The 23,565-nt window shown below is 44.4% G+C and overlaps 1 protein-coding gene and 1 pseudogene across 1 annotated transcript; both read left to right on the top strand.

Annotated features, from left to right (window-relative positions):
• Positions 1–218: 218 nt before the first annotated feature.
• On the top strand, positions 219–5,074 carry LOC124653007 (annotated as a pseudogene).
• A 3,772-nt stretch (positions 5,075–8,846) lies between these two features.
• On the top strand, positions 8,847–11,764 carry LOC124655114 (probable WRKY transcription factor 74). The gene is made up of 4 exons (XM_047194071.1): positions 8,847–8,951; positions 9,284–10,172; positions 10,252–10,377; positions 10,998–11,764. Exons 2-4 carry the CDS (start codon positions 9,397–9,399, stop codon positions 11,140–11,142), a joined length of 1,047 nt encoding a protein of 348 aa, XP_047050027.1. The 5' UTR covers positions 8,847–8,951; positions 9,284–9,396; the 3' UTR covers positions 11,143–11,764.
• Positions 11,765–23,565: the final 11,801 nt, after the last annotated feature.

Below are 23,565 nucleotides of genomic sequence, written 5' to 3'. Positions count from 1 at the left end.
TTCCGTTATAAGCACGACTTGTGAACATCTACAGGTTCATTTCAAAACTTTTTGAAAGTTGCAAATTCGAATTTTAAAGAGCGGGATCATGTATCACTAGATGTGTGTTCGGCGGTTCGCATTTTCCTCCACTGGTATCACTCGACAGTTGACACAGGAGAGGGAGGCCGGGCGGCGGCCGGCCGTTTCACCTCCACCTTGTTGCGGCGCCCTGTCTCGCTGCCGTCGCCGCCTTCCCCGGTACGCCGCCCGTCCCCTCCCAAAACCCTGCACCACGCGCGGAGGCGGAGCCCAGCCAGAACCTTCCGTCTAGGGTTGCCGCCACCATGGCCTCCTCCCCCTCCGGCATCGCCCTCGACACGGAGCTCAGCTTCCACAAGAGTAAGACCCCTCCCTCCTCTCTCAGTCCCCCGGAACACTCGCGCGGTGCTTGTGCGGTACGGATTTCGGGCGGAGTGGCTGCAGATCCGTAGTTTACTTGCCAACTTCAGTTCATCCGATTCTGAGCAGAAACCCCCCAAAACATTTTAAAGGGAGAAACCCCAATTTCGGGGGCTGCGTGGACTCACTCCACGGAATCAGTGTGGAGTTCTCATTTCTGCAAGGCTCGTCCCATTTAGCGCCTGTGATTGTGCTGTCTGACTTCAGCTGTTCCTGCGGTTTCAGAGATGGCGGGCAAGATGGACCTGCGGAAAGCCAGGGACTCCAAGGGGAACACCGCGCTCCACTCCGCTGCTTCCAGCGGCTGCCTGGCGAGCTGCCGGTTCCTGGTGGAGGAATGTGGCATTGATGTCAATGTGGTGTCCAAAACAGGTACTACCTCCATACCACAAAAATATAAGATATATATCACAAAAATTATATTATTGGAAACTTCTTTTGAATATCAATCCAATGGTATAATTTTTATGGCATATATGTTATATTTTGCTGACTAAATTTGCAGCCAAAGTTCTTTCTCGAAACGCGTAATTCCCTGTAAACCGGTACGGAGGGAGTACATGCACCAGTTGATATTCTGTGTGCGTCAGTGGCAGAAAAAAAATCGGTTCCTCTTATCACCGAGATATTCTATTCACCCTTGTAGGTGTGACGCCGATGTCCTATGCCGCACATGATGGTAATGCCCAGGCTATGAGGTACCTTCTTGACCGCGGTGCCGACCCTGCGATGCCTGACGAGAGGGGCTCCACACCGCTGCACAATGCAGCACTGCAAGGTGCGCTTTCTCATTCTCAAGTTCGTTCTTGGTGCTAAACTGTGAATGATGGATAACTCGATACTTGATTTAATTCATCGCATGAGTACTGTATATATACTGTAAATGCAGACTCGATGCACGATTTAGCACACTATCTACTAATCCACTCACTTGACATCGTGGGTTAGTGCTGCTAATAAGTTGGACGACCAAATAATCCACGCACTTAACGAATGGTGTTGCTTGCATACAAATATTGTGTTCCGTGTATATATACTCTGTAGAGGCTCTGGTTCTGATCTATCTGGATTTGTACTATTTATTGTGCCTCCAGGGCATTATGAGGCTGTAAGGCTATTGCTTTCCAAAGGAGTTCCAGTGGATCCTGTTGATCATCGGGGGCACCATTACACTTGGCTGCTTCAAATGACCATGTTGAGGTTGTGAAGGTTCTGCTGGAGCATTCTGCTGATGTAAGTTGTCTACTCCATCGTCACCTAATTGGATTGGGAATGCAGATGCGATAAAGTTGACCTGGCTTGATGATGTAAATTTTATTTCTTCGAGGTGCATCAGAATAGATGGTGGTTTCATTTAAAGATATATTATTATCTGATTTGAGTAACTCCAGAACTGTGATTCATTCCCTTTTCAGCCAAATAAAGTGGCCAATCAAATATTTTCACCTGTCCTGGTGGCTTGCTATAAGCGGTCCTTGAAATGCATCAAGCTACTGATTGAGGTCCGGTAATTTGCTGAATTCATGTATTTTCTTAACTTTTTTATGTTATGACCGTGTCCTGATTTTGTTGAGTGACTTGTTATTTCTGGTTAATTGTGTCATGATTCCTCGTGCAAGTTCTGTGTCTAAAGCTACTTTGCTGTTATCCATAGGCTGGTGCTGATGTGAATGCTCCTGGTTACCCTGCACCAACTCCTTTAATACAAGCAGTTAATGATGGCTTGACTGATTTTGTCAAGCTGCTCCTAGAGGCTGGGGCTGACCCTAACATTCCTAGCCAGGTAAGTATATCTGCGTCTTCATCTCTCTGTTTACTATCTTGCATACATTGGGATTTGCAATCTTGGCCCCTTTCTTGTTGCATTTGATACAGGGTAGAATCTAACCATGGTTTCCTGAGATGCAAGTACATTGTATAGATTGTTCATGTTCAACTAAATATCGTACAGTAGGTTTGTATTCAAGTGTATCTATTTGGTTTTGCTTCAGAGTTCAGACTGCGACTTAGGAAGACATCCCAAGGGTGCAGCTCTAGTGGTACAAGAGATCTTACATAAGTCACTGTCATTCCATATTATTTTTTAGTGTTCCTCTGAGTTCATATTGTACTATGGTTCAAGAGGGAGTACTGTGTCTACATTTCCTGCAAATCAGGGTCTGTTTATTTAATAGTGTCTAAAACTGTTCTTGCCAGTGCGATAAATTCATGAACATCTCATTTTCTCAGAAAGCTTTTTCTCGAAAGAAAATCTAATTACATTGATGTTTTTTCATTTTTGTGCTGGATTATGCAGCATCTTATGTTTATTTTTTTATGATATAGCTTGGTGCAATTCCACTCGAGCGAGCAGCAGCTCAAGGTCGACGTGACCTTGTTGAAATTCTGTTACCTAGCACAAAACCAATTTCATCTCTGCCAGATTGGAGTGTTGATGGTATAATTAGAACTATGAATTCTCGGCGCATCAATCCTCTTCAGGCATGTATTATATTTGTATTACTTCATTCCAGGTTATACTCATGAAGCTTAATGCGTGATTGCTTTGTATTTTCTACTTAGACCACAATAAGTCGTTCTGCTCTTATAAATAGCTTATGATGTGTTCTGTCTGCAAGCCTGTAAGTTCTTCATAGATTCTTGGTACAGCACCTCTTAATTTATTTGTATGGAAGATGTTATTACATATACCTAAAAGGAGAGTTATGTATTCAAATTTGAGCTGACGTTTTGGTTCATTAGGGAAGTTCCTGAAACATTTTAGTCGTAATGGTTGCATTGCATGGGTATACTACTGCCCAAGTTTGTGAAACTAACTAGATTAAGGTTGAGGAATTTGGATCAATCAACACATTACTTAAATTTTCAAACTTTACTGTTACTGTGTTGTCCATACCGTAGCTGAACGTGCTACTGTGTTCAGGCCGCAGTTTCGGATGAAAAAGAATTGCTGATTTCAAGTCACGAGGAAAGGAAGCATTTGCAAAGGAAGACTACTTTACAGCAATGTACTTCTTTGACCTGGTAAGTGCATGAGCCTATCTAGTACTTGTTTGGAACAAAAGATCACACAACAAATAATAGTCCTTGTGTTGAAATAAACCAGTGCAGCATCATAGTCCAGGTGGTTGCTAGTCTATTTTTCTTAGACAGTTTCAGTTAACATGTTAGCTGTCAGTTAGCAGTTTCAGTTAGCGTTTAGCTGCTCCAAGTTTCTAACAACATGGAGCGAGTCCTGCACGTGGCATGATCTGGTCGTGGGATGGCGCGACCATTGTGGATCGTGGGCTTGTGCCTTTGCTTGTAGTCCGAATTAAAGGAATGAGAAGATAACAGAAAAATCGCAAGCAGTGCGCGGCGCAAATACTGTCTCTCTCGTTCTACTCTCTCTGAATTTGCTTTCTTCGTCACCGCCAGCGAGTGTTAGGGACCACACCTTGAACATCAGGCTCAGGATTAAAAATATTGTGTTTAATCTTTCTCTGTAGCTATATATCTCTGATGGTTTATGTTAAACTCAAATATCCAAATGATGAAACAACGGCATTTGGAGTGTTTTTCTCTCGTACAATGACACCAGAAGTTTAGCAATTCATCTTGATATGTCCTTCCTTTGCTTAAGTCGGTCAAGGACTTTGTATCTGTGGTTTTAGTACACCGTGTACAAATGATAAGACAACGATATGGTCCACATAACCTTTTTTAGAATGATTATCTATTTTGCCTATGGCAGAGAGCCTGTTAGTTAAGCTAAACTGGGTGCTTGCTTGCTCATTGTAAATGCAGGTAACTCAGATAGACCCAGATGACGCCACCTTATTTTCCAACAAGAGCCTCTGCTGGCTGCGTTTGAGAAATGGGGATCAAGCTCTGGAAGAAGCACGGAAGTGCAGAATGATACGGCCCAATTGGTTCAAGGCCTGGTATCGTGAAGGCGCAGCCCTGAGTTTCATGAAGGTACAGCTGCTTGTATTGATCTGACCATTGCAATCGAACTCATTCACTTCACTTGTATATACAAAGCCCTCTCGTGGTACTGATATTCTCTCAACGTGCGCAGGACTACGAAGGTGCCGCTGACGCGTTCCAAGAGGCGCTGCAGCTCGACCCTAAGAATGAGGAGATCAGGGAAGCCCTGAGGTAACGACGACATTGCTTGCTGGTGGAGATGTAGTTTTGGCGCCTTTTGATCTTTGGGACTTGCTTGCAGGGAGGCCGAGAAGGCATTGGAGGAGCTGCGAGTGTAACATAAGCAACTGCTAATGTAAGACATAGTCGTGCATGGAGAAGGCAGAGAGGAGAACCTGTGTGGATTGATTCCTCTCGCATCACTGTGATGAACCCTACTGTGTATTCTTGCACTGGAATGCCGGCTACTGCGTACCCTAACTAGTACTAATATCAATGACTGCTCGTATGTTAGAAGTTGTGGTAGCCAGTTTCAAACTTTGTGCTCGATGATCGAGGGGTCTCGATTTTTGGGAGGCTATGGTGATTGAGAGTTTGAGACCCCGAGTTATGCAGGTATGGTGCTGAGCTGTATATATAGGTGGATGTTATGTTATGTCGATAGTCACTGAGCATTTTGTGGGTGAGAAGTGAGACCCAGATGAAAAATGCATAGCCACTAGCAGTGGAAGAAGCGTGTTTCTGTTCCAGGGAGGTGTATCTGAAACCGTGTCTAGGAGGAACTAACACTTTTTGATATAGTAGAAGCGGGATTTGGCGTGACAATTCCGAAATTCGTTCCGACAGGAATCGAACTCCGATCGTTAGGGTGCACCACTGCGACCCCAACCACTGGGCTAAGCCCACGTCGTCAGGGAGGTGTATCTGGCTGCAGGATTACGGAGCACTTCAACAAGATGAAGGGGCTTGCTGATACCATGGCTACCGTTGGCAATCTTTTGAGCGATGATGACATCATTGATTAAATCCTCGGTGGACTCAAGTCCAAGTTTGATGCCCTTGCGGTGTCCCTCACCATAAAAAAACACACGGTCCCTTTCCGACTTGCAGGTGCAGAGCACAGAAGTCGTGGATTTCTCCTCCTCGACCAATGCCGCAGCTCTGTGTTGCTAAGCTGAGCTCAATGCTTGCTCACCGGTGTAGCAGTAGACGAGCTGATGGTGGCAGGCGTGGAGCCCCATCGCCCGGTGCAGCAGCAGCACACTGGAGCAGGAACCCCTGGTGCTCCTCCTTGAGACCTTGTTTACTTCTAGGGTATCTATGGGGATGGGAGGGGATTATTTCGTATCCCGGAAAATCCCCACTAGTCCGTTTACTTCTTCGGTTTTGAATGACATAATCCTGAGATATCCCCTCCCATCCCCTCCCATTCCCACATTTTTTGCCTAAATCAAAAACTCTCCATCATACTAGTGTATTTTTGGGGAAGGGTATTTCAGGGGATTGGGTGAACACCAAATCCCCTCCCATCCCCATACCCATTGGGGAAAAAATACGAGAGAAGTAAACAAGGCCTGAGCGGCGCAGCGAAGCCGTTGATGATGGTGCCGCAGATCTTCAGCACCTCGCCGACGGACTGCTTACAATGGTTGTGCCAACCAGACCATCCCGGGCAAGAGAGATCGTGTCGCCATCAATGGATCAAGTATACTTATCATATTGCTGCGCAGGATGTCTGACACTTCACCAATACATGAATCTATAAAGACATAAATCAAACCAAGACTGGCTATCACACTATCAGTCATCAGTATAGACGCAATTAAGGAGTTGAAATAACATCCACACCAAAGCATAACAAAATTGTGGACTGTCTTCAACAAAGCCACCCACCTATAAATGATGAAGTAACAAGCATGTTGTAGTCAATTTCTCAACTAAAATCATAAGCACATCCACCTTAACTACTGAACATGTTTTTTTTATATGAAATGGTACATGATTGAATCAGGGATTGCATGGGAAAGGTAATTTACCGATTCTTCTTGTCTGCTAGGACGAAAATCCCCATTTGACAGATGGCTGAACAAGCATTAACAAACGAAACAAATCGCCGCTTTGTTTGATTCAAGCGAGAAAATAGGATCTTTCAGTGAATCCAGAAACCTTGCTAAGCACCAATGGCAAACTTTTTGCCCTTCTTGGATGTCGATGGTCCGCTCTCCGCCAAGATCCTGGACAAAATTACAGCTTGCTTTGAGTATCCCCAGATTTTAAGCTACTCATCAAAGCATCACGGACATTCTGGACTACAAGTCCTCGTTTGTGCTTGATTTTGTATAGTATGGAGTATGCAGAGTTGGCTTCTATTCATCGTTATCTTTTCAACAAAATTGATTTCATCTTAATCAGAGTTAAGGAACGACGTGAGAAGAGTTTTTAGTTCTCGAAAAGTGGTCTTTTGAGGTGTTCTTGCACAACCTGCGCCTGACCCTATAGCGGCTCTACCACTGGATGGATCCGTGCTCACCGGCTCGTGCACCGAGCGTCAACGGATGCAAAACGAGCCGACTCGGTAGCGCTCCGGTGTGCGGCCCGGTCGGCATCGATATGTCCGGTGCCTCACCCGGTAGACCGAATCGTGCACCGGTTCACCTGCCTGTGCACTATCCGACCGGCGTGTAGACCGGTCCACCGGATCATGCGTCGGACCATCCGGTTCCTGGATCAGTTTCACCAACTTAGCACCTGTTGGACGCAGACACAAATTCCTTAAATGCCTAGTTTTCTCCTTGGACTATAAATATCTCTTCTTCCTCCTTGAAGTACTTATATCTTTGCTATCACTTGTCTTACATATATCTTGTGCTTATCTTGTTTAGATTTATTAGTTGTTGTTGCACTTAGTTGAGCCTATCATATTTATGTTTTGTGTTTGTAAAATAAACATTAGGTTAATTTCACAATCTTACAAGACAAATTCATAATTTTTTAAACGCCTATTCACCCCCCCCCCCCTCTAGGTGGCATCTCGCCCTTTCACCCCGTTGGTTTCCACCACCAGCCGGGTAGCCAAAGTGAATCTAGATGCGGCGATATCGAAGAATGGAGGTGTAACAACAGTTGTTGTGATAGCCCGCAATGCAGCAAGAGTCTTCATCGGTGCTTCAGTGATGATTTTTCAGGGTACTAGCCCTGAGGTGATGCAACCAACAACTTGCAGGGAGGGATGGCACTGTCAAGCGATTTAAACCTGATGCGTCAAGCTAGCGCGTGGCGAGTGACCACGTCAATCCAATTCAAGAATTCAAAGTGGTGATACCCTCGGATCATATGGCCGGATTGTTCGTGAGATCGGAGCGCCGGCTTGGAATTTTCGGTCTTTCGACTTTGCTTATGAGAAGGGTCGCTCCGGTGTTGATGTACCATAATTTAGGCCGGCATTTTTGGTTCTGAAGTCTGGTGTTGATGTAAACATTGTTCTTTGAGTAATAAAGGGCAGAGTTCTCAAAATAAACTAACAATTACTCTATTACCGTATATCCTAAGTGGCATAAAATTGATACCTCTAAATTCGTACTCTGAATTTTTCTTCTTCTAGGGACTCTCAAATATATGTTTGTTGTTATGATTTTGTATCATAAAAGTCACATCCTAACAGAGTGAACTGTTTGTAAAAAACTCATCCTATGGAAAGGTGATATGCGAAGTAATTTGGAACACATTGAGTATCTAACTCAAGTTACAACTAATTCCAAACCGCCATTTTACAACAAATAGCAGCAAGCATGTTCGAAAGTGCAAGTACCCAATGTTTAAGAAATCGTTAATCGTTAACTTATGATCAATCGCTTATCAGCCGATTAATCGATTTTATTGGTTAACTATTTATTGACTTATTTTTTTGTAAATCCTTTTTTTGGCACTAAATTCTCTATGATATACCATGTAAAAGTAATATTGGAGCATATTACCTTGATTTCTTGCATTTTAGTTAATAAAAATAGAAATTTGAGCTAATGCATAATTCTACAAGACTATAGAACGAAAATATCGACTAACAGACCAAATATCAATGAAATTTCACTCAAAATCGATCAAAATATCGATCATCGAGTGAAATGGCCGAAATTTCGACTATTAGACTAAAATTGGTTGAAATATCGGTTTCATCGATAAGCCAACCGATATGTTGAAATCTTATCCGTTACCACCTGTCGAGAATCGGCCTAGACCGATTTTTGAACATTCCAAGTACCTGATCCAAATTCCCATTTGCTATTTTTTTTTCATTTTAGTAAGTTTTATATTTGCGCTCGATACAAACCGCGCAGCGAAAAGATTCCCTCACCGACCCCTGTCGTTGACCTCGCTGACCTCGATGGATAACGACCGGATCCTTCGTGTTTTTCATGGTTAACACCTCAACACCCAACGAATTTACACATTTATACCCTCCTCCCCGCGCTCTCAGTACAAGACACGCTCCTCTCGCTCCTTCCTCCCTCCTCGTCTCCCTCCGCTCCGATCCCCTCGCCGCCCCACCGCCGGAACGCCGCGACCTGAGGATGGGGCGCGCCCCCGCACGCCATCCAGCGCAGGTGAGCTCGCTTCCGCGGTCCTTTTTCCGGTTCGAATTTGGGTGTGCTTTGGCCTCGTCTTCCTTGGACATCTGCCGCGGAATCTTGTCTTGTCGGCGGCGCCCTCTTCGGGTTCTCGGTGAAGCTCCACGCCACGAATCCTTTTTTTTTTTGGCGCCGCCGTCGGAATCTCCTGTGACCGATCCGGTTCCCCGGGTGGCTTATTCCAAGTCTCCAAACCGGCTTGTTTTTTTTCTACTATGAAAAATCCGACCTGTGTGAGCATTCCATGGATGACCTCTGCCTATGTATTGATATGTTTCTTCCTTCTCTCTTCTGTGCGCGATGCACAGGTGCTGCTGCTCCTGGCGAGTATTGCGAGAAGTTGAGCTGCTTGCGCACGACTGATAGTTTAACAACAAGAAAGGATTAGATTTTCTTTTCCATTGATTTCATCTGGTGGGCCATGGAGGAGGTGGAAGCGGCGAACAGGGCGGCGGTGGAGAGCTGCCACGGTGTGCTGGCCTTGCTCTCCCAGCAGCAGGACCCGGCCCTGCTCAGGAGCATAGCTGCAGAGACGGGCGAGGCATGCGCCAAGTTCAGGAAGGTGGTCTCCCTCCTCAGCAATGGCGGAGGGCATGCTAAAGTCAGGCTCTCCAGGAGAAGGAAGCCTATGGGGTTCTTGAACCAGACAGGCTTCTTGGAGAGCAGTAGCAACGCCCCATTGGGGATGCTAATCTCCGGTGGCAGTCCATCCACATCTGCCGGTTCGGCACGGCCTTTGTTCGGCGCGTCTCCACCTGATCTGCGTGGGCTGGATTTGCTCAGCTCAGGCAGCAAGAGTGCTCACCAGTTCGGCGGCCCTCCGAAGATGGTCCAGCCATTGTCTGTGCAGTTCCAGTTCGGTGCCACTGCGCATAGGTTTCCATTCCAGCAGCAGCAGAAGTTGCAGGCCCAGATGTTCAAGAGGAGCAACAGCTCCATCAGCCTCAAGTTTGATAGCCCCAGTGGTGGTGCCACTGGGACAATATCATCGCCGAGGTCTTTCATGTCCTCCTTGAGCATGGATGGCAGCGTAGCTAGCCTGGACAGAAAGCCACCGATGCATTTGATCTGTGGCCCATCTGCGAGCGATCCATTGAATGCGCGCCATGGCGCATCTAAGCGGCGGTGTACGGGCAGATGTGAGGACGGCAGTGGCAAGTGCGCCACATCTGGCAAATGTCATTGCTCTAAGAGAAGGTAAAGCGTGTTCTTGTAGTTCTTTTCTTGGGGTTGTGTATTCCGGTCTTTACCTGATTGATGATTTACTTTTCTGCAGGAAGTTGCGAATTAAGAGGACGATCAAAGTGCCTGCCATTAGCAACAAAATATCTGATATACCACCGGATGAATACTCATGGCGGAAGTATGGACAGAAACCCATCAAGGGTTCCCCTCATCCAAGGTATGAAAGAATATCAACTAGTTGCTTAAAAGATGTGTATTATTATTATTCCTTAAAAACGACATTGGTCAACTAACAATTGTATATACATCAAATCCATTATAGTCATGATGTTATTTTTCCTCATGTTGTACCATCAAAGATGGGATATCTGCATCAGAGCACTCATTGTGTTCCTTTACCTGTAGAATAATTATTTGTGGATCCCCCACTACACTCTCCCTTTTCTTAGCACCAAGTTTCTTCTACAACTAAGACACTGATACCTTAGTTGCTAGCACAATTAATTATATAGTGGATCATGTTGGTCTATCACTCTTTCTTGTACTACTGTCTATGTGAAAAAATAGATCAGTCTTGGGGATCTAAAGTAGGTTACTTCTTAATGGAACATGTGTTTGATTGACATGCTTATTAATCCACATTCTAATCTTGATTGCTCCTGTTCACCCACCTCATATTAAGCTTTAATTGTCTGCCCTAAATGGTAGGAAAATGTAGCTATACCATGAAAGCAAGCACATGCTGCTCATTGTCGACCGCTGACTGTACCTCTTTCCAAATCTTTCCTGTGTCAACATGGAGGACTAACTGTGCCCGGTCACTTGAACCAAATGCAGGGGCTACTATAAATGCAGCACAGTTAGGGGCTGCCCGGCAAGGAAGCACGTCGAGCGGTGCGTGGATGAGCCGGAGATGCTCGTCGTGACGTACGAAGGCGAGCACAACCATAACCGGCTGCCAACACAGTCCGCCCAGACCTAGACAACCCGCCGATAGTCGCCTTTTCCGTTCAGGAAAACCAAAGCCGAGGCCTGTGCCTCAGTTGAAAGATACTGCTGGACTGGTCAGGCGAAATTGAAGCTAGGACTTCCGAATCGCGAAAGTAGGAGCAACAAACATGAGACCACTTAGGAATCTGATGAGCTGCCCTGGTGGCCCTTCCCCAGCTACATGCTGTTACGGTTTCGGCGTCCAAGCTGTTCTTCTACTCTGCTCTGAGCTGTGACACATCCAATCGAGAGATGATTTGGAGAGAAGAACATGCTGTTAGATAGTGACAGCTGAGCTTTGCTCGTGTTTGAATGAGTTGAAAGGGATATCTGAAGAAAGGAAGTTAACAAGGAGGAGCGTTGTGTAAAGCTTGGAAAAGGATGGTGAGATTGGCTTTTAGCGTGCGCAAGTTTACTTGCACTGACTTGCCTCTGTATGTTGCTTTTGCTTTATTGAAAGATGAGATTTCTTTTCGCAGAAGAATCATCATCCCGGGATTAAAGGTGCTCTTATTGACAAACTGACACAGTAGGAGGACCATATGTTCCTTAACAGGTGTAATAAGTTGATGTGATTTCTCAGTCATGCTACAACTTCTGTCCCAAGCTTTCCATGCTGATGATTTTGACATCGACTTCGTGCTATCATGGTTTCATAATTGAAGAACCCTCACTCACACGAGTGAATTCTACCACAAGTTTCATTTCCGAGGAATCTTTTTGTCAACACTTATGCAAATCTAAGCACATTTAGTTCGGAAAATTTAAGATTACCTATGCTAGAAACTGTTAAGATTTTTATTAACACACCTAAGTAGAGGCTGAGAATTGGACGCGTTACCTCATCATGCTTACAAGATGGGGTCTTGCTGATACAATTATGGAGTGCTAAGTATCTGGTTGTCGTGTGGGCCAAAGGATCTAGCTAACGTCTATTATTGGAGTAGTTCAGCGGACAAAAATGCTTCACCAACCGGTGATCAATTGCGTGGTCAACTAAGTTTAGGATGTCTTTAAGCTATCCATAAGTACAGCCTTAATTAAGGGAGAAGATCTAGCATTTGATAAACAAGTGTATTTCTTCAAGCATCGGATCCGGCTAACATAGTACTACTGGTGTTTGGAGTTCAAGGAGAAGATTTAGCTTCAAGCATCATCTGTACATGTAGCATCATCTGAAGCAACATCATCAAATACACCAGACCGATAGTAACATCATATCGTTAAGCGCGTTAAGTATGTTAACAACAGTATTATCTCCTGATGACATAATGAACGAGCTAAATGGATGTCAGTATATAATATATATACATCCATAATCTATACCAATATAAAAAAGCACAGAGGGGGCAGATCCAACGAAACACGGCCATCAGATGGACATCTAACGCTCCAAATCATCACCACGATTAGCGCTAAAACAGCCAGGCTGACAACTCCCGATCGCTAATCACCCGTCGCACATAATCACCCGGACGTCGCCCCGTCGCCCGTCGCCCTTCGCCCGGCCGCCGCCCCGTCGCCCGGCCGCCGCCCCGTCGCCCTTCGCCCGGCCGCCGCCCCGTCGCCCTTCGCACGGCCGCCGCCCCGTCGCCCGTCGCCCTTCGCCCGGCCGCCGCCCCGTCGCCCTTCGCACGGCCGCCGCCCCGTCACCCGTCGCCCTTCGCCCGGCCGCCGCCCCGTCGCCCTTCGCACGGCCGCCGCCCCGTCGTCCCGTCGCCCCGTCGCGCGTCTCGACCGCCGCCCGTCAGTGTAGGTTTGTATGATGGCCTACTTACAACCTGCTACCTGAAGCAATCTACTTATGATGGTCAAATATCCCTTCGAGGTTCAGATGTATGCCTTGCTTAATCTGATATTTTGACTTATTTGTACTTCCTACCCTTACAGCTTAAATTAGCTGCTAATAACATGAATAGATTATCTATTCCAGCCAGCATTTTTTCAGACGTTGATTCAGATTTTGCCATCCATACATGTAGGTCCAGATGCTTGCCTTTTCAGTTAAAAATGTATACCATATTTTTTCCTGATGTAGATTTATTTCCAACAAAACAGAGAAGGCTCCTTTGCTACTTCTGGACTAAGCTCTTAAATTCTCAGGTTTAAGCAAGCCTTAAACTGCAATCCATCATGTACTAGAAGGGAGAAACGGCCAGGAATCTATAGGTCCATCTGCATGTTGTTTCTCTTTGTGAATTTCGAGATTTTCAAGATATCATATGGCATGCATTCTTCAAAATTAAAGACTGGTGCACCGGGTTGATGTGAAATCCCAGTTTAAGTTTGCACACTGATGATATCATGTGCAGTAAACATATTTTTGTTTGTTGTTGTTTCTACTTGGAAGACAGTTCGGTGAATAGAAACTGGGGATGAAAAATGGCTAGGTGAGCTATTTATACATAGGGGTAGGGTAGAAATCTGCGACTAATTAAAGTTAGCTTTAGCCTTCAAGTGGGGAAAGAAGAAGTGAACACAAGGTTAGTTATGCAACTTAGGTGCTTAGCCTTGTATTGATCTGCTTAACAGCATGTTACAAGTACAATCGTGCGCACCGTAGTGGCAGTGATGCGTGGGTGCGGTTTGAGCACGATCTAGCTACAAAACTGTGAGATGTGATCGTCATGGGCGACAAGTAATATGGGTGGAAGGGAGTATTGTGTTGAAATCGCCACCCACTCTTCCTGGCCTACTTACAACGTAGACACTAGATATGTTCATATTTGTTTGCATGATTTAAGCATTATGAGTGTATGATCATATTTGTTTATGTTTTGAGTCAACAATAGTTGAAATAAATACACTTTCATATCTGCACCAGAAAATGTGTGATGTTATTGTTTTATCCTTTCGTGCTAGGTACACAGTCTCAGCTGCCCCCGCCGTCAGCCGCCGTTTGTCACCGGAAATTCTGAGGTTTTCTCCAATCTCCATACAATTTTTAATTATGCAATATTTGCAATAACCAGTTTCATTCAGCGATTAATTTTTTATTTAGTAGTTTCGTATCTATACTGCAAATATTCATGCCTGTAGTCAAATAGCCATTGCCTGAATGTGCCAAAACAGTCCTACATGTAGAGCATAATCGTAAAATATAATTTTGCAAAACATAAATATATATTATTTCAAAAATCAGTTTACTAAAACATTCCGCATAAGGCTGTAGTATCATAATCTTAGAATATCTTTCTACTTATATATTAAAAGCAAGATACGGGTTTTAGACAAGAGGCGCCATGTTCCCACATCATTTGGATTATCTTAACTTTTAATCATGTTGCTAGATCAAATTATAACGGCTGCAATCTACTGGACAATATAGTTTCTACTTTCTACTGTCATTTTTTCCGATATTCTTCTTTCTGTGAGCAATTCCACCGGCTTTTTCGGTATTCTCCTTTTTCTCAACAGTTTGATTGTCGTACCTTTATCTGCTCACATGTGCTGTTTAGAGTTCCTCTTCGTGCCTAATCGATCTGCATATTGTACCAAGGCTTATTCCTGCATATATATACTATGCCATGAGTCTATTGTACTAAGGCTGAGTTAATGATTGACTGCTCTGTTTACCCTCCAAAATTAATCCCCCTATCAAGTTCCAATTTTTTTCCCATGTAAAGTTTACCAAACTCTAATCCCCCTACCAATGCCCCTTCAAATCAGGAATAAGTGCATGTGCATAGTGTATCACGTGTGTAACAATTATACCAAACAGGTGCATGGAGAATGTGGACATATCTACTCTTTTCTGGTTACTTGATTATCTGAATGTCTCACTGAGAGCTACGGTCATTCTTCAGAAAATACATTATTGTTTTACTTCTCAATTAGTTTTCTTAGTAATTACTATTTGCTACTAATTCTGCCTCAACTCCTCATTACCCTGTTAACCTGAATTAGTTGTATGATTCATTTTATGGTGTTTGTAATGCTGTATGTTGATGCTTGATTAGATCGATAATGTCCCAACTCTGTCTCGGAATCCTATACATATTATCAATTTAAATCTGCATCAAGGCAGACCACTCGGATTTTGGCCAAGCCAAATAATGACATAGATCCCACTGGAAAAAGCACGAAGAATATTGTGTACAAGGATGTCTTGGAGGGATGAAACAGGTTTGTTCTTCCTTCAGTCCGGTCAATTATTATTAGTATTCAATGTTCCTACTGCATCTATTGAACATATCATTTGATATCGCTCATTTATCATATTCTGATATAAGCATGTTTGTGTTTTGCAGCACCGCTATGTTGCCAGGTTTTGAAATAGGATCTTCCCATATACATTTGATTATATGTATAGGTCTATACAGCTTGAGAACGGGGCTGATACTTGCCTTGGTGGTTTAGCTTTTTTCTCAGTCTTGTTGTTCGCTGCTGTGTTTTTCCATCAATGAAACTTGGCTGGAAAATAATAATTAGAACATTGGATTTTATAGAAATTTCTTACTTATTGTTCCACTTCAATATCTCCCAAGAGTTATATTTCTTCTGGACCTTTATTCTTTACGGTCACATGTTTAGATCATAGTGCCTTGCAGGTTTCAGTACGCCAACAAGTTTCAATTGAGAATTATTATTATTATTATTATTATTGCGCTGAAAATGTAAGTCTGCCTCTTTCATATGATCAGATATACTGTTGACATAAGCGTCAACTATATGTGTTTGCGCTATCTTCCTTTCACCCGTCATCTAACAGCTGAATTAAGTAGTGGCCCAGAAGCTTGATTGCCATCGAAACCTAATAAATATTGCAAGTGTAAATGGCGCCAGGAATAGTAGTTGCGCAAGATACACATATAGCAGGTAAGATGCTCTAATTGCTAGACAGATATGCTTTCGCCCAACTGCTTCTGTTAGGTCTACTCTCAAGTGTCGACACAAATATGGACCAGACGCTGCGAGTCATCCACAGTTTTGCATGTCTGAAATGTTAACAGTACGTTTATTGTACCATTACATGGGCTTGGGATAATTTAGTTTGGCCAAAAGTGCATGCCATCCAATCCATTTATTTCCTCAGGTTGATACAACTTGCTCAATAGTCTCGACCAAATAAACAAGAGCTGCGGATTAAAAGAAAAGAACCGCTCTGAACTTTCAAGAGGAAAATAATGATGATGATGATATTAAATCAATCAGAAGAAGGAAAAAAATCTCACTTTGTAGCAATTACTCAATTCTCCACAGATTACACTACAATTATTAGAATACAGAAGTGTAGTTTTGCCGATAGGAGATTGTTGCTTAAAAGCGTATGTTTGTGATATTCTCTTTCTCAAGTTCATTGCACATTTGTAATCTGTTGCTGTTTATTTCCAACTAAACAGATGATACTTCAAATAGCAAGAACCAATCCGTGAATTTTGCCTTCGGGTTTGTATGTATAAGACTGAATTTTGTTGTTTGGTAGTTGTTTTGAGAATGGGCTGCATCTGCTACTTTGATTGATTTCCTAAGATTACACGTGCATTGCACGTGCACAATTACTAGTTATAAGGAAACGTACGTCCACTTTTTCAGGTAGGATTCCATGTTTGTCAAATCTCTTGTTGAAGGACATGACATGCTAACCTGCCACCTTGACATCTATTATTTGCAAGCAAGCAAGCAAAAAGAGCTTGAAGAGACAGCTAAATTCGATGTTTGACATGAGGTCTTTTTGACACCAACATGCTTACATGCATGTCGGTCTGCAATTTTTATTTTATAATTTCATCAGCTAATTCAGCAAAATGATGAAAATGGTTGGTACTCAATGCGGACAGCTCCCATGGTGAAAATCACTTAAGAAAAATGACAAACGGTCCACAACTTGGACACTTGGTGGCTACCCTACCAATATCCTATTTTAAGGAAGAAATAATATATCGTGACCAGTCTATTCGCTACAGAGCCGTTCTAATTGTGTCTTGCACGGAAGTCCTAGGAACCCATATATAGCCAGCCAATGAAGTCGCTGGACAAGTCAAAATAAGTACTCCCTCCGTCCTTAAATAAGTGGACATCTAGCCTCTAAACTTTGTCCACAAAAGAGTGTACTCCTATTTTCCCAATGCAATTTAATTGCTTCTCTCTCATCGCACGGAAATCAAACCCAATAATATTGAGCACATATTCTTCTTGCTTTTTACATGCAATTAGCTTATTGGAGGTGAAAGAATTAAAGAGGAGAGATGCATGTTCCCAATGTACTTTTCACTCCACCTCATAATTTATCTTGAAAACTCCGCAGGTACACTTATTTGTGGACAGAGGGAGTATTGCGTGCAAGCTACTTATAGAAGATGGAAACGACCCAAATATATATGTGCACGTACACGCAATATATAGAGTGTCACATTAGAGCATAACGGAGGCCCCTCCAGCCCCCCCCCCCCATCGGCCCAATGGGGGCCAGGACCCAAAAAAAAGGGGCCTCCAGCGGAGCCCCAGAAGTTTGGGCGCGTTCTTTTTTTTTTCCAGTTCCCGACATTTAGTGATGTCAAAAGGTGTTTGGACATGTTCGGACACGCCAATGTCGATGCCTCTCCACAAGCCACCATCATTAATGCCGACGACCTACCATCCCACCGGCCACAATACCGTCTTTATCTATGTCACACATCCTAGCCATGTTGCCACTTCCTCACCTTCTCTTCCCACGCCTAATCTCTCCACGCGCCACCCACCAGCCACCACCATGCCACGCAACGACTGGCTGGTTGACTTGAGCCATATCGACAGCTAAGGCCGGAAAAGCCTCACTGTTGTGAAGACGTGGGAGTTTGTCACCCTTGGCATCCTTGTGTAGCCAGACTGCTAGCTACCAAGTGATTGGCTAATAAGTCGAGGCAGCATATCCATGCCCCCTATGCTCATTGGCATCGCCCACCACGCTAGAATCGCCTGACGCTTAGAAAACATGTCAGTGTAAAGACGAACAGGAAAACGATATGGTTGTCCCAACGTGCCTCGTTGGGTAGGGTTCTTTTCATTATATAGTTGTACAAATACGTGTCCTATACAATACGTATACATGCATATTGTTTAACACCCTCCCACAATCTCAACTAGGGAAAGATTGAGATTGCGCTTACAATGATCATACAAAGGTAAAGGGAGAGGTTTAGTAAAGATGTCTGCTACTTGATTCTTTGAAGAGATGAATCGAATCTGAAGTTGCGTCTTAGAACACGCTCTCGAATAAAGTGAAAGTCCACCTCAATATGCTTTGTCTAAGCATGGAAAACTAGATTAGATGACAACTATGTAGCACCAATATTGTCACACCATAGCACTGGAGGTTGAACTTGAACAACGCCCAGTTCCTTCAGTACCCAGACACTGGAGGTTGAACTTGAACAACGCCCAGTTCCTTCAGTACCCAGACAACCTCAGCTGTAGCATTAGCAAGAGCCTTGTACTCTGACTCAATGCTTGATCTCGAGACCGTATCCTGCTTACGAGCACTCCAGGCAATCAAATTCTCTCCATAGAAGATAGCATATCCCCCGTGGACCGCCTGTCATCCATATTGCCGGCCCAATCTGCATCTGAAAACGCCAAGAGGAGAGTGGAAGATGATGACCGAAGCTATAAGCCACTATTAACAGTGTAGCGAACATAACGTAAAATACGTTTAACCGCAGACCAGTGAGGTGTACGTGGCTCATGGAGGTACTGACACACCTTGTTAACAACAAAGGACAGATCAGGACGAGCCACTGTGAGATACTGAAGTCCACCAACAATGCTACGATAATGAGTACCCTACTCAGACGAAACTAGATCACCATCAGTACTGCAAAGGCGCTCAGACGATGCCATGGGAGTGGTCACATGAGTGCACTTCAACATATTAGCACGTGCAAGAAGTTCAAGAGCATACTTGCGCTGCCGAAGAAGAAGACTGCTAGAGGTCGGTGAAGAAACCTCAATCCCCAAAAAATAGTGGAGAGTGCCCAAATCCTTAACGGAGAACTCTGAGTGAAGCTGACTGATCAACCTAGGAATATCTGCAACAGTAGAGCTCAGAACAAAAATGTCATCAACATAGACCAACAAGTAAACAATGACATCCGGGCAGCGAAGAATGAACAAAGATGTATCATCCACAGAAGGTGAAAACCCCAGAACACCAAGAACAGAGCTAAGACGGGCATGCCATGCACGAGAGGCCTGTTTCAAACCATAGAGTGATCTGACAAGTTTGCAGTAATGACCAGGCTTATCCGAATCAACAAAACCTGGAGGTTGCCTCAAATATACCACTTCATCAAGATAGCCATTGAGTAATGCATTCTGAATATCAAGTTGACGAAGATGCCAACGATGAGAAAGAGCCATGGACAGCAATAGACGAATAGTAGCAGGCTTGACCACATGACTGAAGGTCTCATCATAGTCTAAACCATAGCGTTGTTTGTACCCTTTAGCAACCAAACATGCTTTGTAACGCTCAATAGAACCATCCGCATGCAGTTTGACCTTAAAGATCCACCTCGAATCAATCAGATTAATACCAGGGACAGGAGGTACCAGTTGCCAAGTACCATTTTCCTGAAGCGCAGAGACTTCAGCTTCCATAGTATCACGCCAATGAGGAATGCGAAGGGCTTCTTTAAAATCACGAGGCTCATTTGTGTGTTTCTGCGCTGTATATGCCGCAAGAACACAACTCCAAGCAACCGTGCCATCAGTGCCACGTTTGGGCTGCTGTATACCACGACGTAGACGAGTAATAGGTCCAGGTGGCGGAGCTGGTTCGACTGATTCAGGTGATGAAGATGATGTCCCAGTTGGAGAGTCAATTTGCATTGTTGTCGGGGAGGCAGGAGACGAAGTGGAGTTGCTGTTTTTGAAACTGCTGCTGCTGCTCTCCTGCATGCGGGCGCTGACAGGCGAGTCAGGGAACAGCACCCGTGGCGTGGCCTGGGCGTGGGCTGGCGCAGGCGAAGAAGCTGCGGGAGACAGCTCAGTCTCCTTGCATGCATGCGGAGCGGAGCCCAAGACGCGAGCCAACTCGCGTGAAGCCACGGGTGTGGTGCAAGGCTGCACGCAGCCCGAGACAGGAGGAGCCGGTGGCTGAGTGCGTGGCTGCATGTAGCCCGAGCCAGGGGAGCCGACTGCTCTATGCATGGCTGCACGCAGTCTGAGGCCATGCCATGCAAAGGCATAGCTCCATGATCGACGTGAATAGATGGAGAAGGCGGGAGTAAAATTTCCAGGCGTCCCCCTCGTCCAGTACCTGCACCATGGTCAGCAAGCAACGGGGCAGCATGTGCAACATCCATAAAATGGTCAGCTGAGAGCAAAGAATACTCCGGAACAGGTGGCAAGGTGTGTGAATTGGGCATATTCACAAATGGGAACATGTGCTCATCGAAAATAACGTCCCTAGAGATGTAAACTCGATTAGAGGGAACATGAAGACACTTGTATCCTTTATGAAGGGAACTATAACCCAAGAACACACATTTCTTTGACCAAAACTCAAGCTTATGAGAGTTGTAGGGGCGAAGATGAGGCCAACAAGCACACTCAAACACCTTAAAAAAGGTGTAGTCAGGTGCTTCTTTTAAGAGTTTTTCAAGTGGAGTTTTCATGTTGATAGTGCGACTAGGAAGCCTGTTAATGAGAAAACAAGCTGTAGCAAAAGCATCACTCCAGTAACACAAGGGAACAGAAGCATGAGCAAGCAAAGTAAGCACTACAAGAAAAGTTGCCATGGCCGACGAAGTTGAAGTCGCGCCGTGGTTGCTGGTGTACCATGGCCGACGATTTTTGGTCCCTCCGTGGTGCATGTCAAAACTTTTTTTCTCGTTTTTGAGGCCACCTAGCCCGACGAAAGCGGCCAAAACGTCGCGTATGGTGGCCCGGGACGTGGTGCATCTCGAAATCTCGGGTTCGCCGGCCGAGTCAACGCAAATCCGCACCGCCGAGGGATGTAGGGCCCGGATGGCAGCCTCTTCGGCATTGTTTTTTTTCTCGATCGCGCCATCTCGTTCAACGTTCTCCGATCGAGCCGTTTACGATGCGGGATCATGGGTCCCGCATGTCATCCTCTATGAACCAAAATTCTTTCTATTCTTGGATTTTTTTTGACCCCCGATTTCTCGGCTACTTCCTTTTTCTTTTGATCCCTTGCCGCCTTGGAAACGTTGAGACCGCTGCTGCTAAATGGGACCCGCATGTCATCCTCTATGTGCAATCAACTTTCTTTTCTTGGAGTTTTTTTTGGCACCTCAAATTTGGTCACTTGCCTTTTTCTTTCGATCCCCCGCCGCCTCTCAAACGGTGATACCGCTGTCGCTAACTCGGGACCCGCATGTCATCCTCTATGCACTATAAAACTTTCTTTTCTTGAATTATTTTTGGCACCTCATATTTGGTCACTTACCTTTTTCTTTCGATCCCCTGCCGCCTCTCAAACGGTGATACCGCTGCTGCTAAATGGGACCCGCATGTCATCCTCTATGTACTATAAAACTTTCTTTTCTTGGAGTTTTTTTGGCACCTCAAATTTGGTCACTTGCCTTTTTCTTTTGATCCCTCGCCGCCTCTCAAACGGTGATACCGCTGCTGCTAACCGGGACCCGCATGTCATCCTCTATGTACTATAAAACTTTCTTTTCTTGAATTATTTTTGGCACCTCATATTTGGTCACTTACCTTTTTCTTTCGATCTCATGCCACGTTTGAAACGTTGAGGAACCTGCGAGCTCATGGGACCCGCATGTCATCCTCTATGTACTATAAAAGTTCATTTTCTTGGTTTTTTTTTCACCCTCTGATTTTTGGCAATTTCTTTTTTCTTTTGATCCCCTGCCGCCTCTCAAACGGTGATACCGCTGCTGCTAAATGGGACCCGCATGTCATCCTCTATGTACACTCAAGTTTCTTTTCTTGAATTATTTTTGGCTCTTGATATTTGGTCACTTGCCTTTTTCTTTCGATCTCATGCCACGTTTGAAACGTTGAGGAACCTGCTCGGCTCATGGGACTCGCATGTCATCCTCTATGTGCTATAAAAGTTTATTTTCTTGGGTTTTATTTCACCCTATGATTTTTGGCTATTTCCTTTTTCTTTTGATCCCCTGCCGCCTTGGAAACGTTGAGTAAGCTGCTGACTCATGGGACCCGCATGTCATCCTCTATGTACAATCAACTTTCTTTTTCTTTTGATCTCAAGCCGCATTTGAAACGTTGAGACTGCTGCTAATTGGGACCCACATGTCATCCTCTATGTACAATAAAGTTTCTTTTCTCGGATTATCTTTGGCTCCTGATATTTTGCCACTTGCCTTTTTCTTTCGATCTCATGCCGCCTTTGAAACGTTGAGTAAGCTGCTGGCTCATGGGTCCCGCATGTCATCCTCTACGAACAATAAAAGTTTCCTTTCTTGGAGTTATTTTTGACCCCTAATTTCTGGCTATTTGCCTTTTTCTTTTGATCTCCTCGCCCCCTTTGAAACGATGACGACGCAGCTGGCGGGTCGGTCCCACATGTCATCCTCTCGTGAACAATAAAAGTTTCCTTTGATGGATTTATTTTGAACCCCTATTTAATTTCGGGATATTTCCTTTTTTTCCTTTGATCCCCTACCGCCTTGGAATCGTTGAGGATGCTGCTGCCTCATGGGTCCCGCATGTCATCCTCTCAGAACGGTAAATGTTTCTTTTCTTGGATTTTGTTTACCAAATGATTTTTGGCTAATTTTTTTCTTTCGATCTCCTGCCGCCTTTAAAACGTTGAGGACGCTGCTGGCTCACGGGTCCCACATGTCAGCCTCTATGAACAATAAACGCTGAGGATGCTGCTGCCTCATGGGTCCCGCATGTCATCCTCTTAGAACGAAAATGTTTCTTTTCTTGGATTTTGTACCAACATATTTTTGGTTTATTTTTTCTTTCCATCCCCTGCCGCCTTTAAAACGTTGACGACGCTGCTGGCTCATGGGTCCCCGATGTCAGCCGTACAACAAACATATGATATCTTGATTATTTTGCAGACAATAAACAGTGTATTGCGCTCTGAGCTATATCAAACGGATAATTAAATCTTTATTTTTACATAAAAAAACTTGTATGTTGAATCTCCTTGTTTTTTTGTCTTTGCGAAGCATAGGACTTTCCTGTTTTTTTAGAAAATTCGGAACTTTCCTGTTTTGGAGTGGGCTGAAATTGTACGAGTCAAAAGGCCAAGCAGGATAGTTCGAAGGCCTAGATGTCCAGATGCAGCCCAATTGAAATCTTTCTTCTTGGATTTTTTTTCACCCCCTGATTTCTGGCTACTTCATTTTTCTTTTGGTCCTGTGCCGCCTTGGAAACGTTGAGACCGCTGCTGCAAAATGGGACCCGCATGTCATCCTCTATGTACTATAAAACTTTCTTTTCTTGGATTATTTTTGGCTCCTGATAT

The sequence above is a fragment of the Lolium rigidum genome, chromosome 5 (genome assembly GCF_022539505.1).
Source record: "Lolium rigidum isolate FL_2022 chromosome 5, APGP_CSIRO_Lrig_0.1, whole genome shotgun sequence".
In the NCBI taxonomy this organism is placed as follows: Eukaryota; Viridiplantae; Streptophyta; class Magnoliopsida; order Poales; family Poaceae; genus Lolium; species Lolium rigidum.
This window is presented reverse-complemented; position numbering and strand designations above follow the sequence as displayed.

Coding starts and splice junctions, on each gene's coding strand:
- LOC124655114 (XM_047194071.1), top strand. CDS start 9,397: ATGGAGGAGGTGGAAGCGGCGAACAGGGCGGCGGTGGAGAGCTGCCAC. Junction 10,173..10,251: donor TGTCATTGCTCTAAGAGAAG/GTAAAGCGTGTT, acceptor ACTTTTCTGCAG/GAAGTTGCGAATTAAGAGGA. Junction 10,378..10,997: donor AAGGGTTCCCCTCATCCAAG/GTATGAAAGAAT, acceptor AACCAAATGCAG/GGGCTACTATAAATGCAGCA.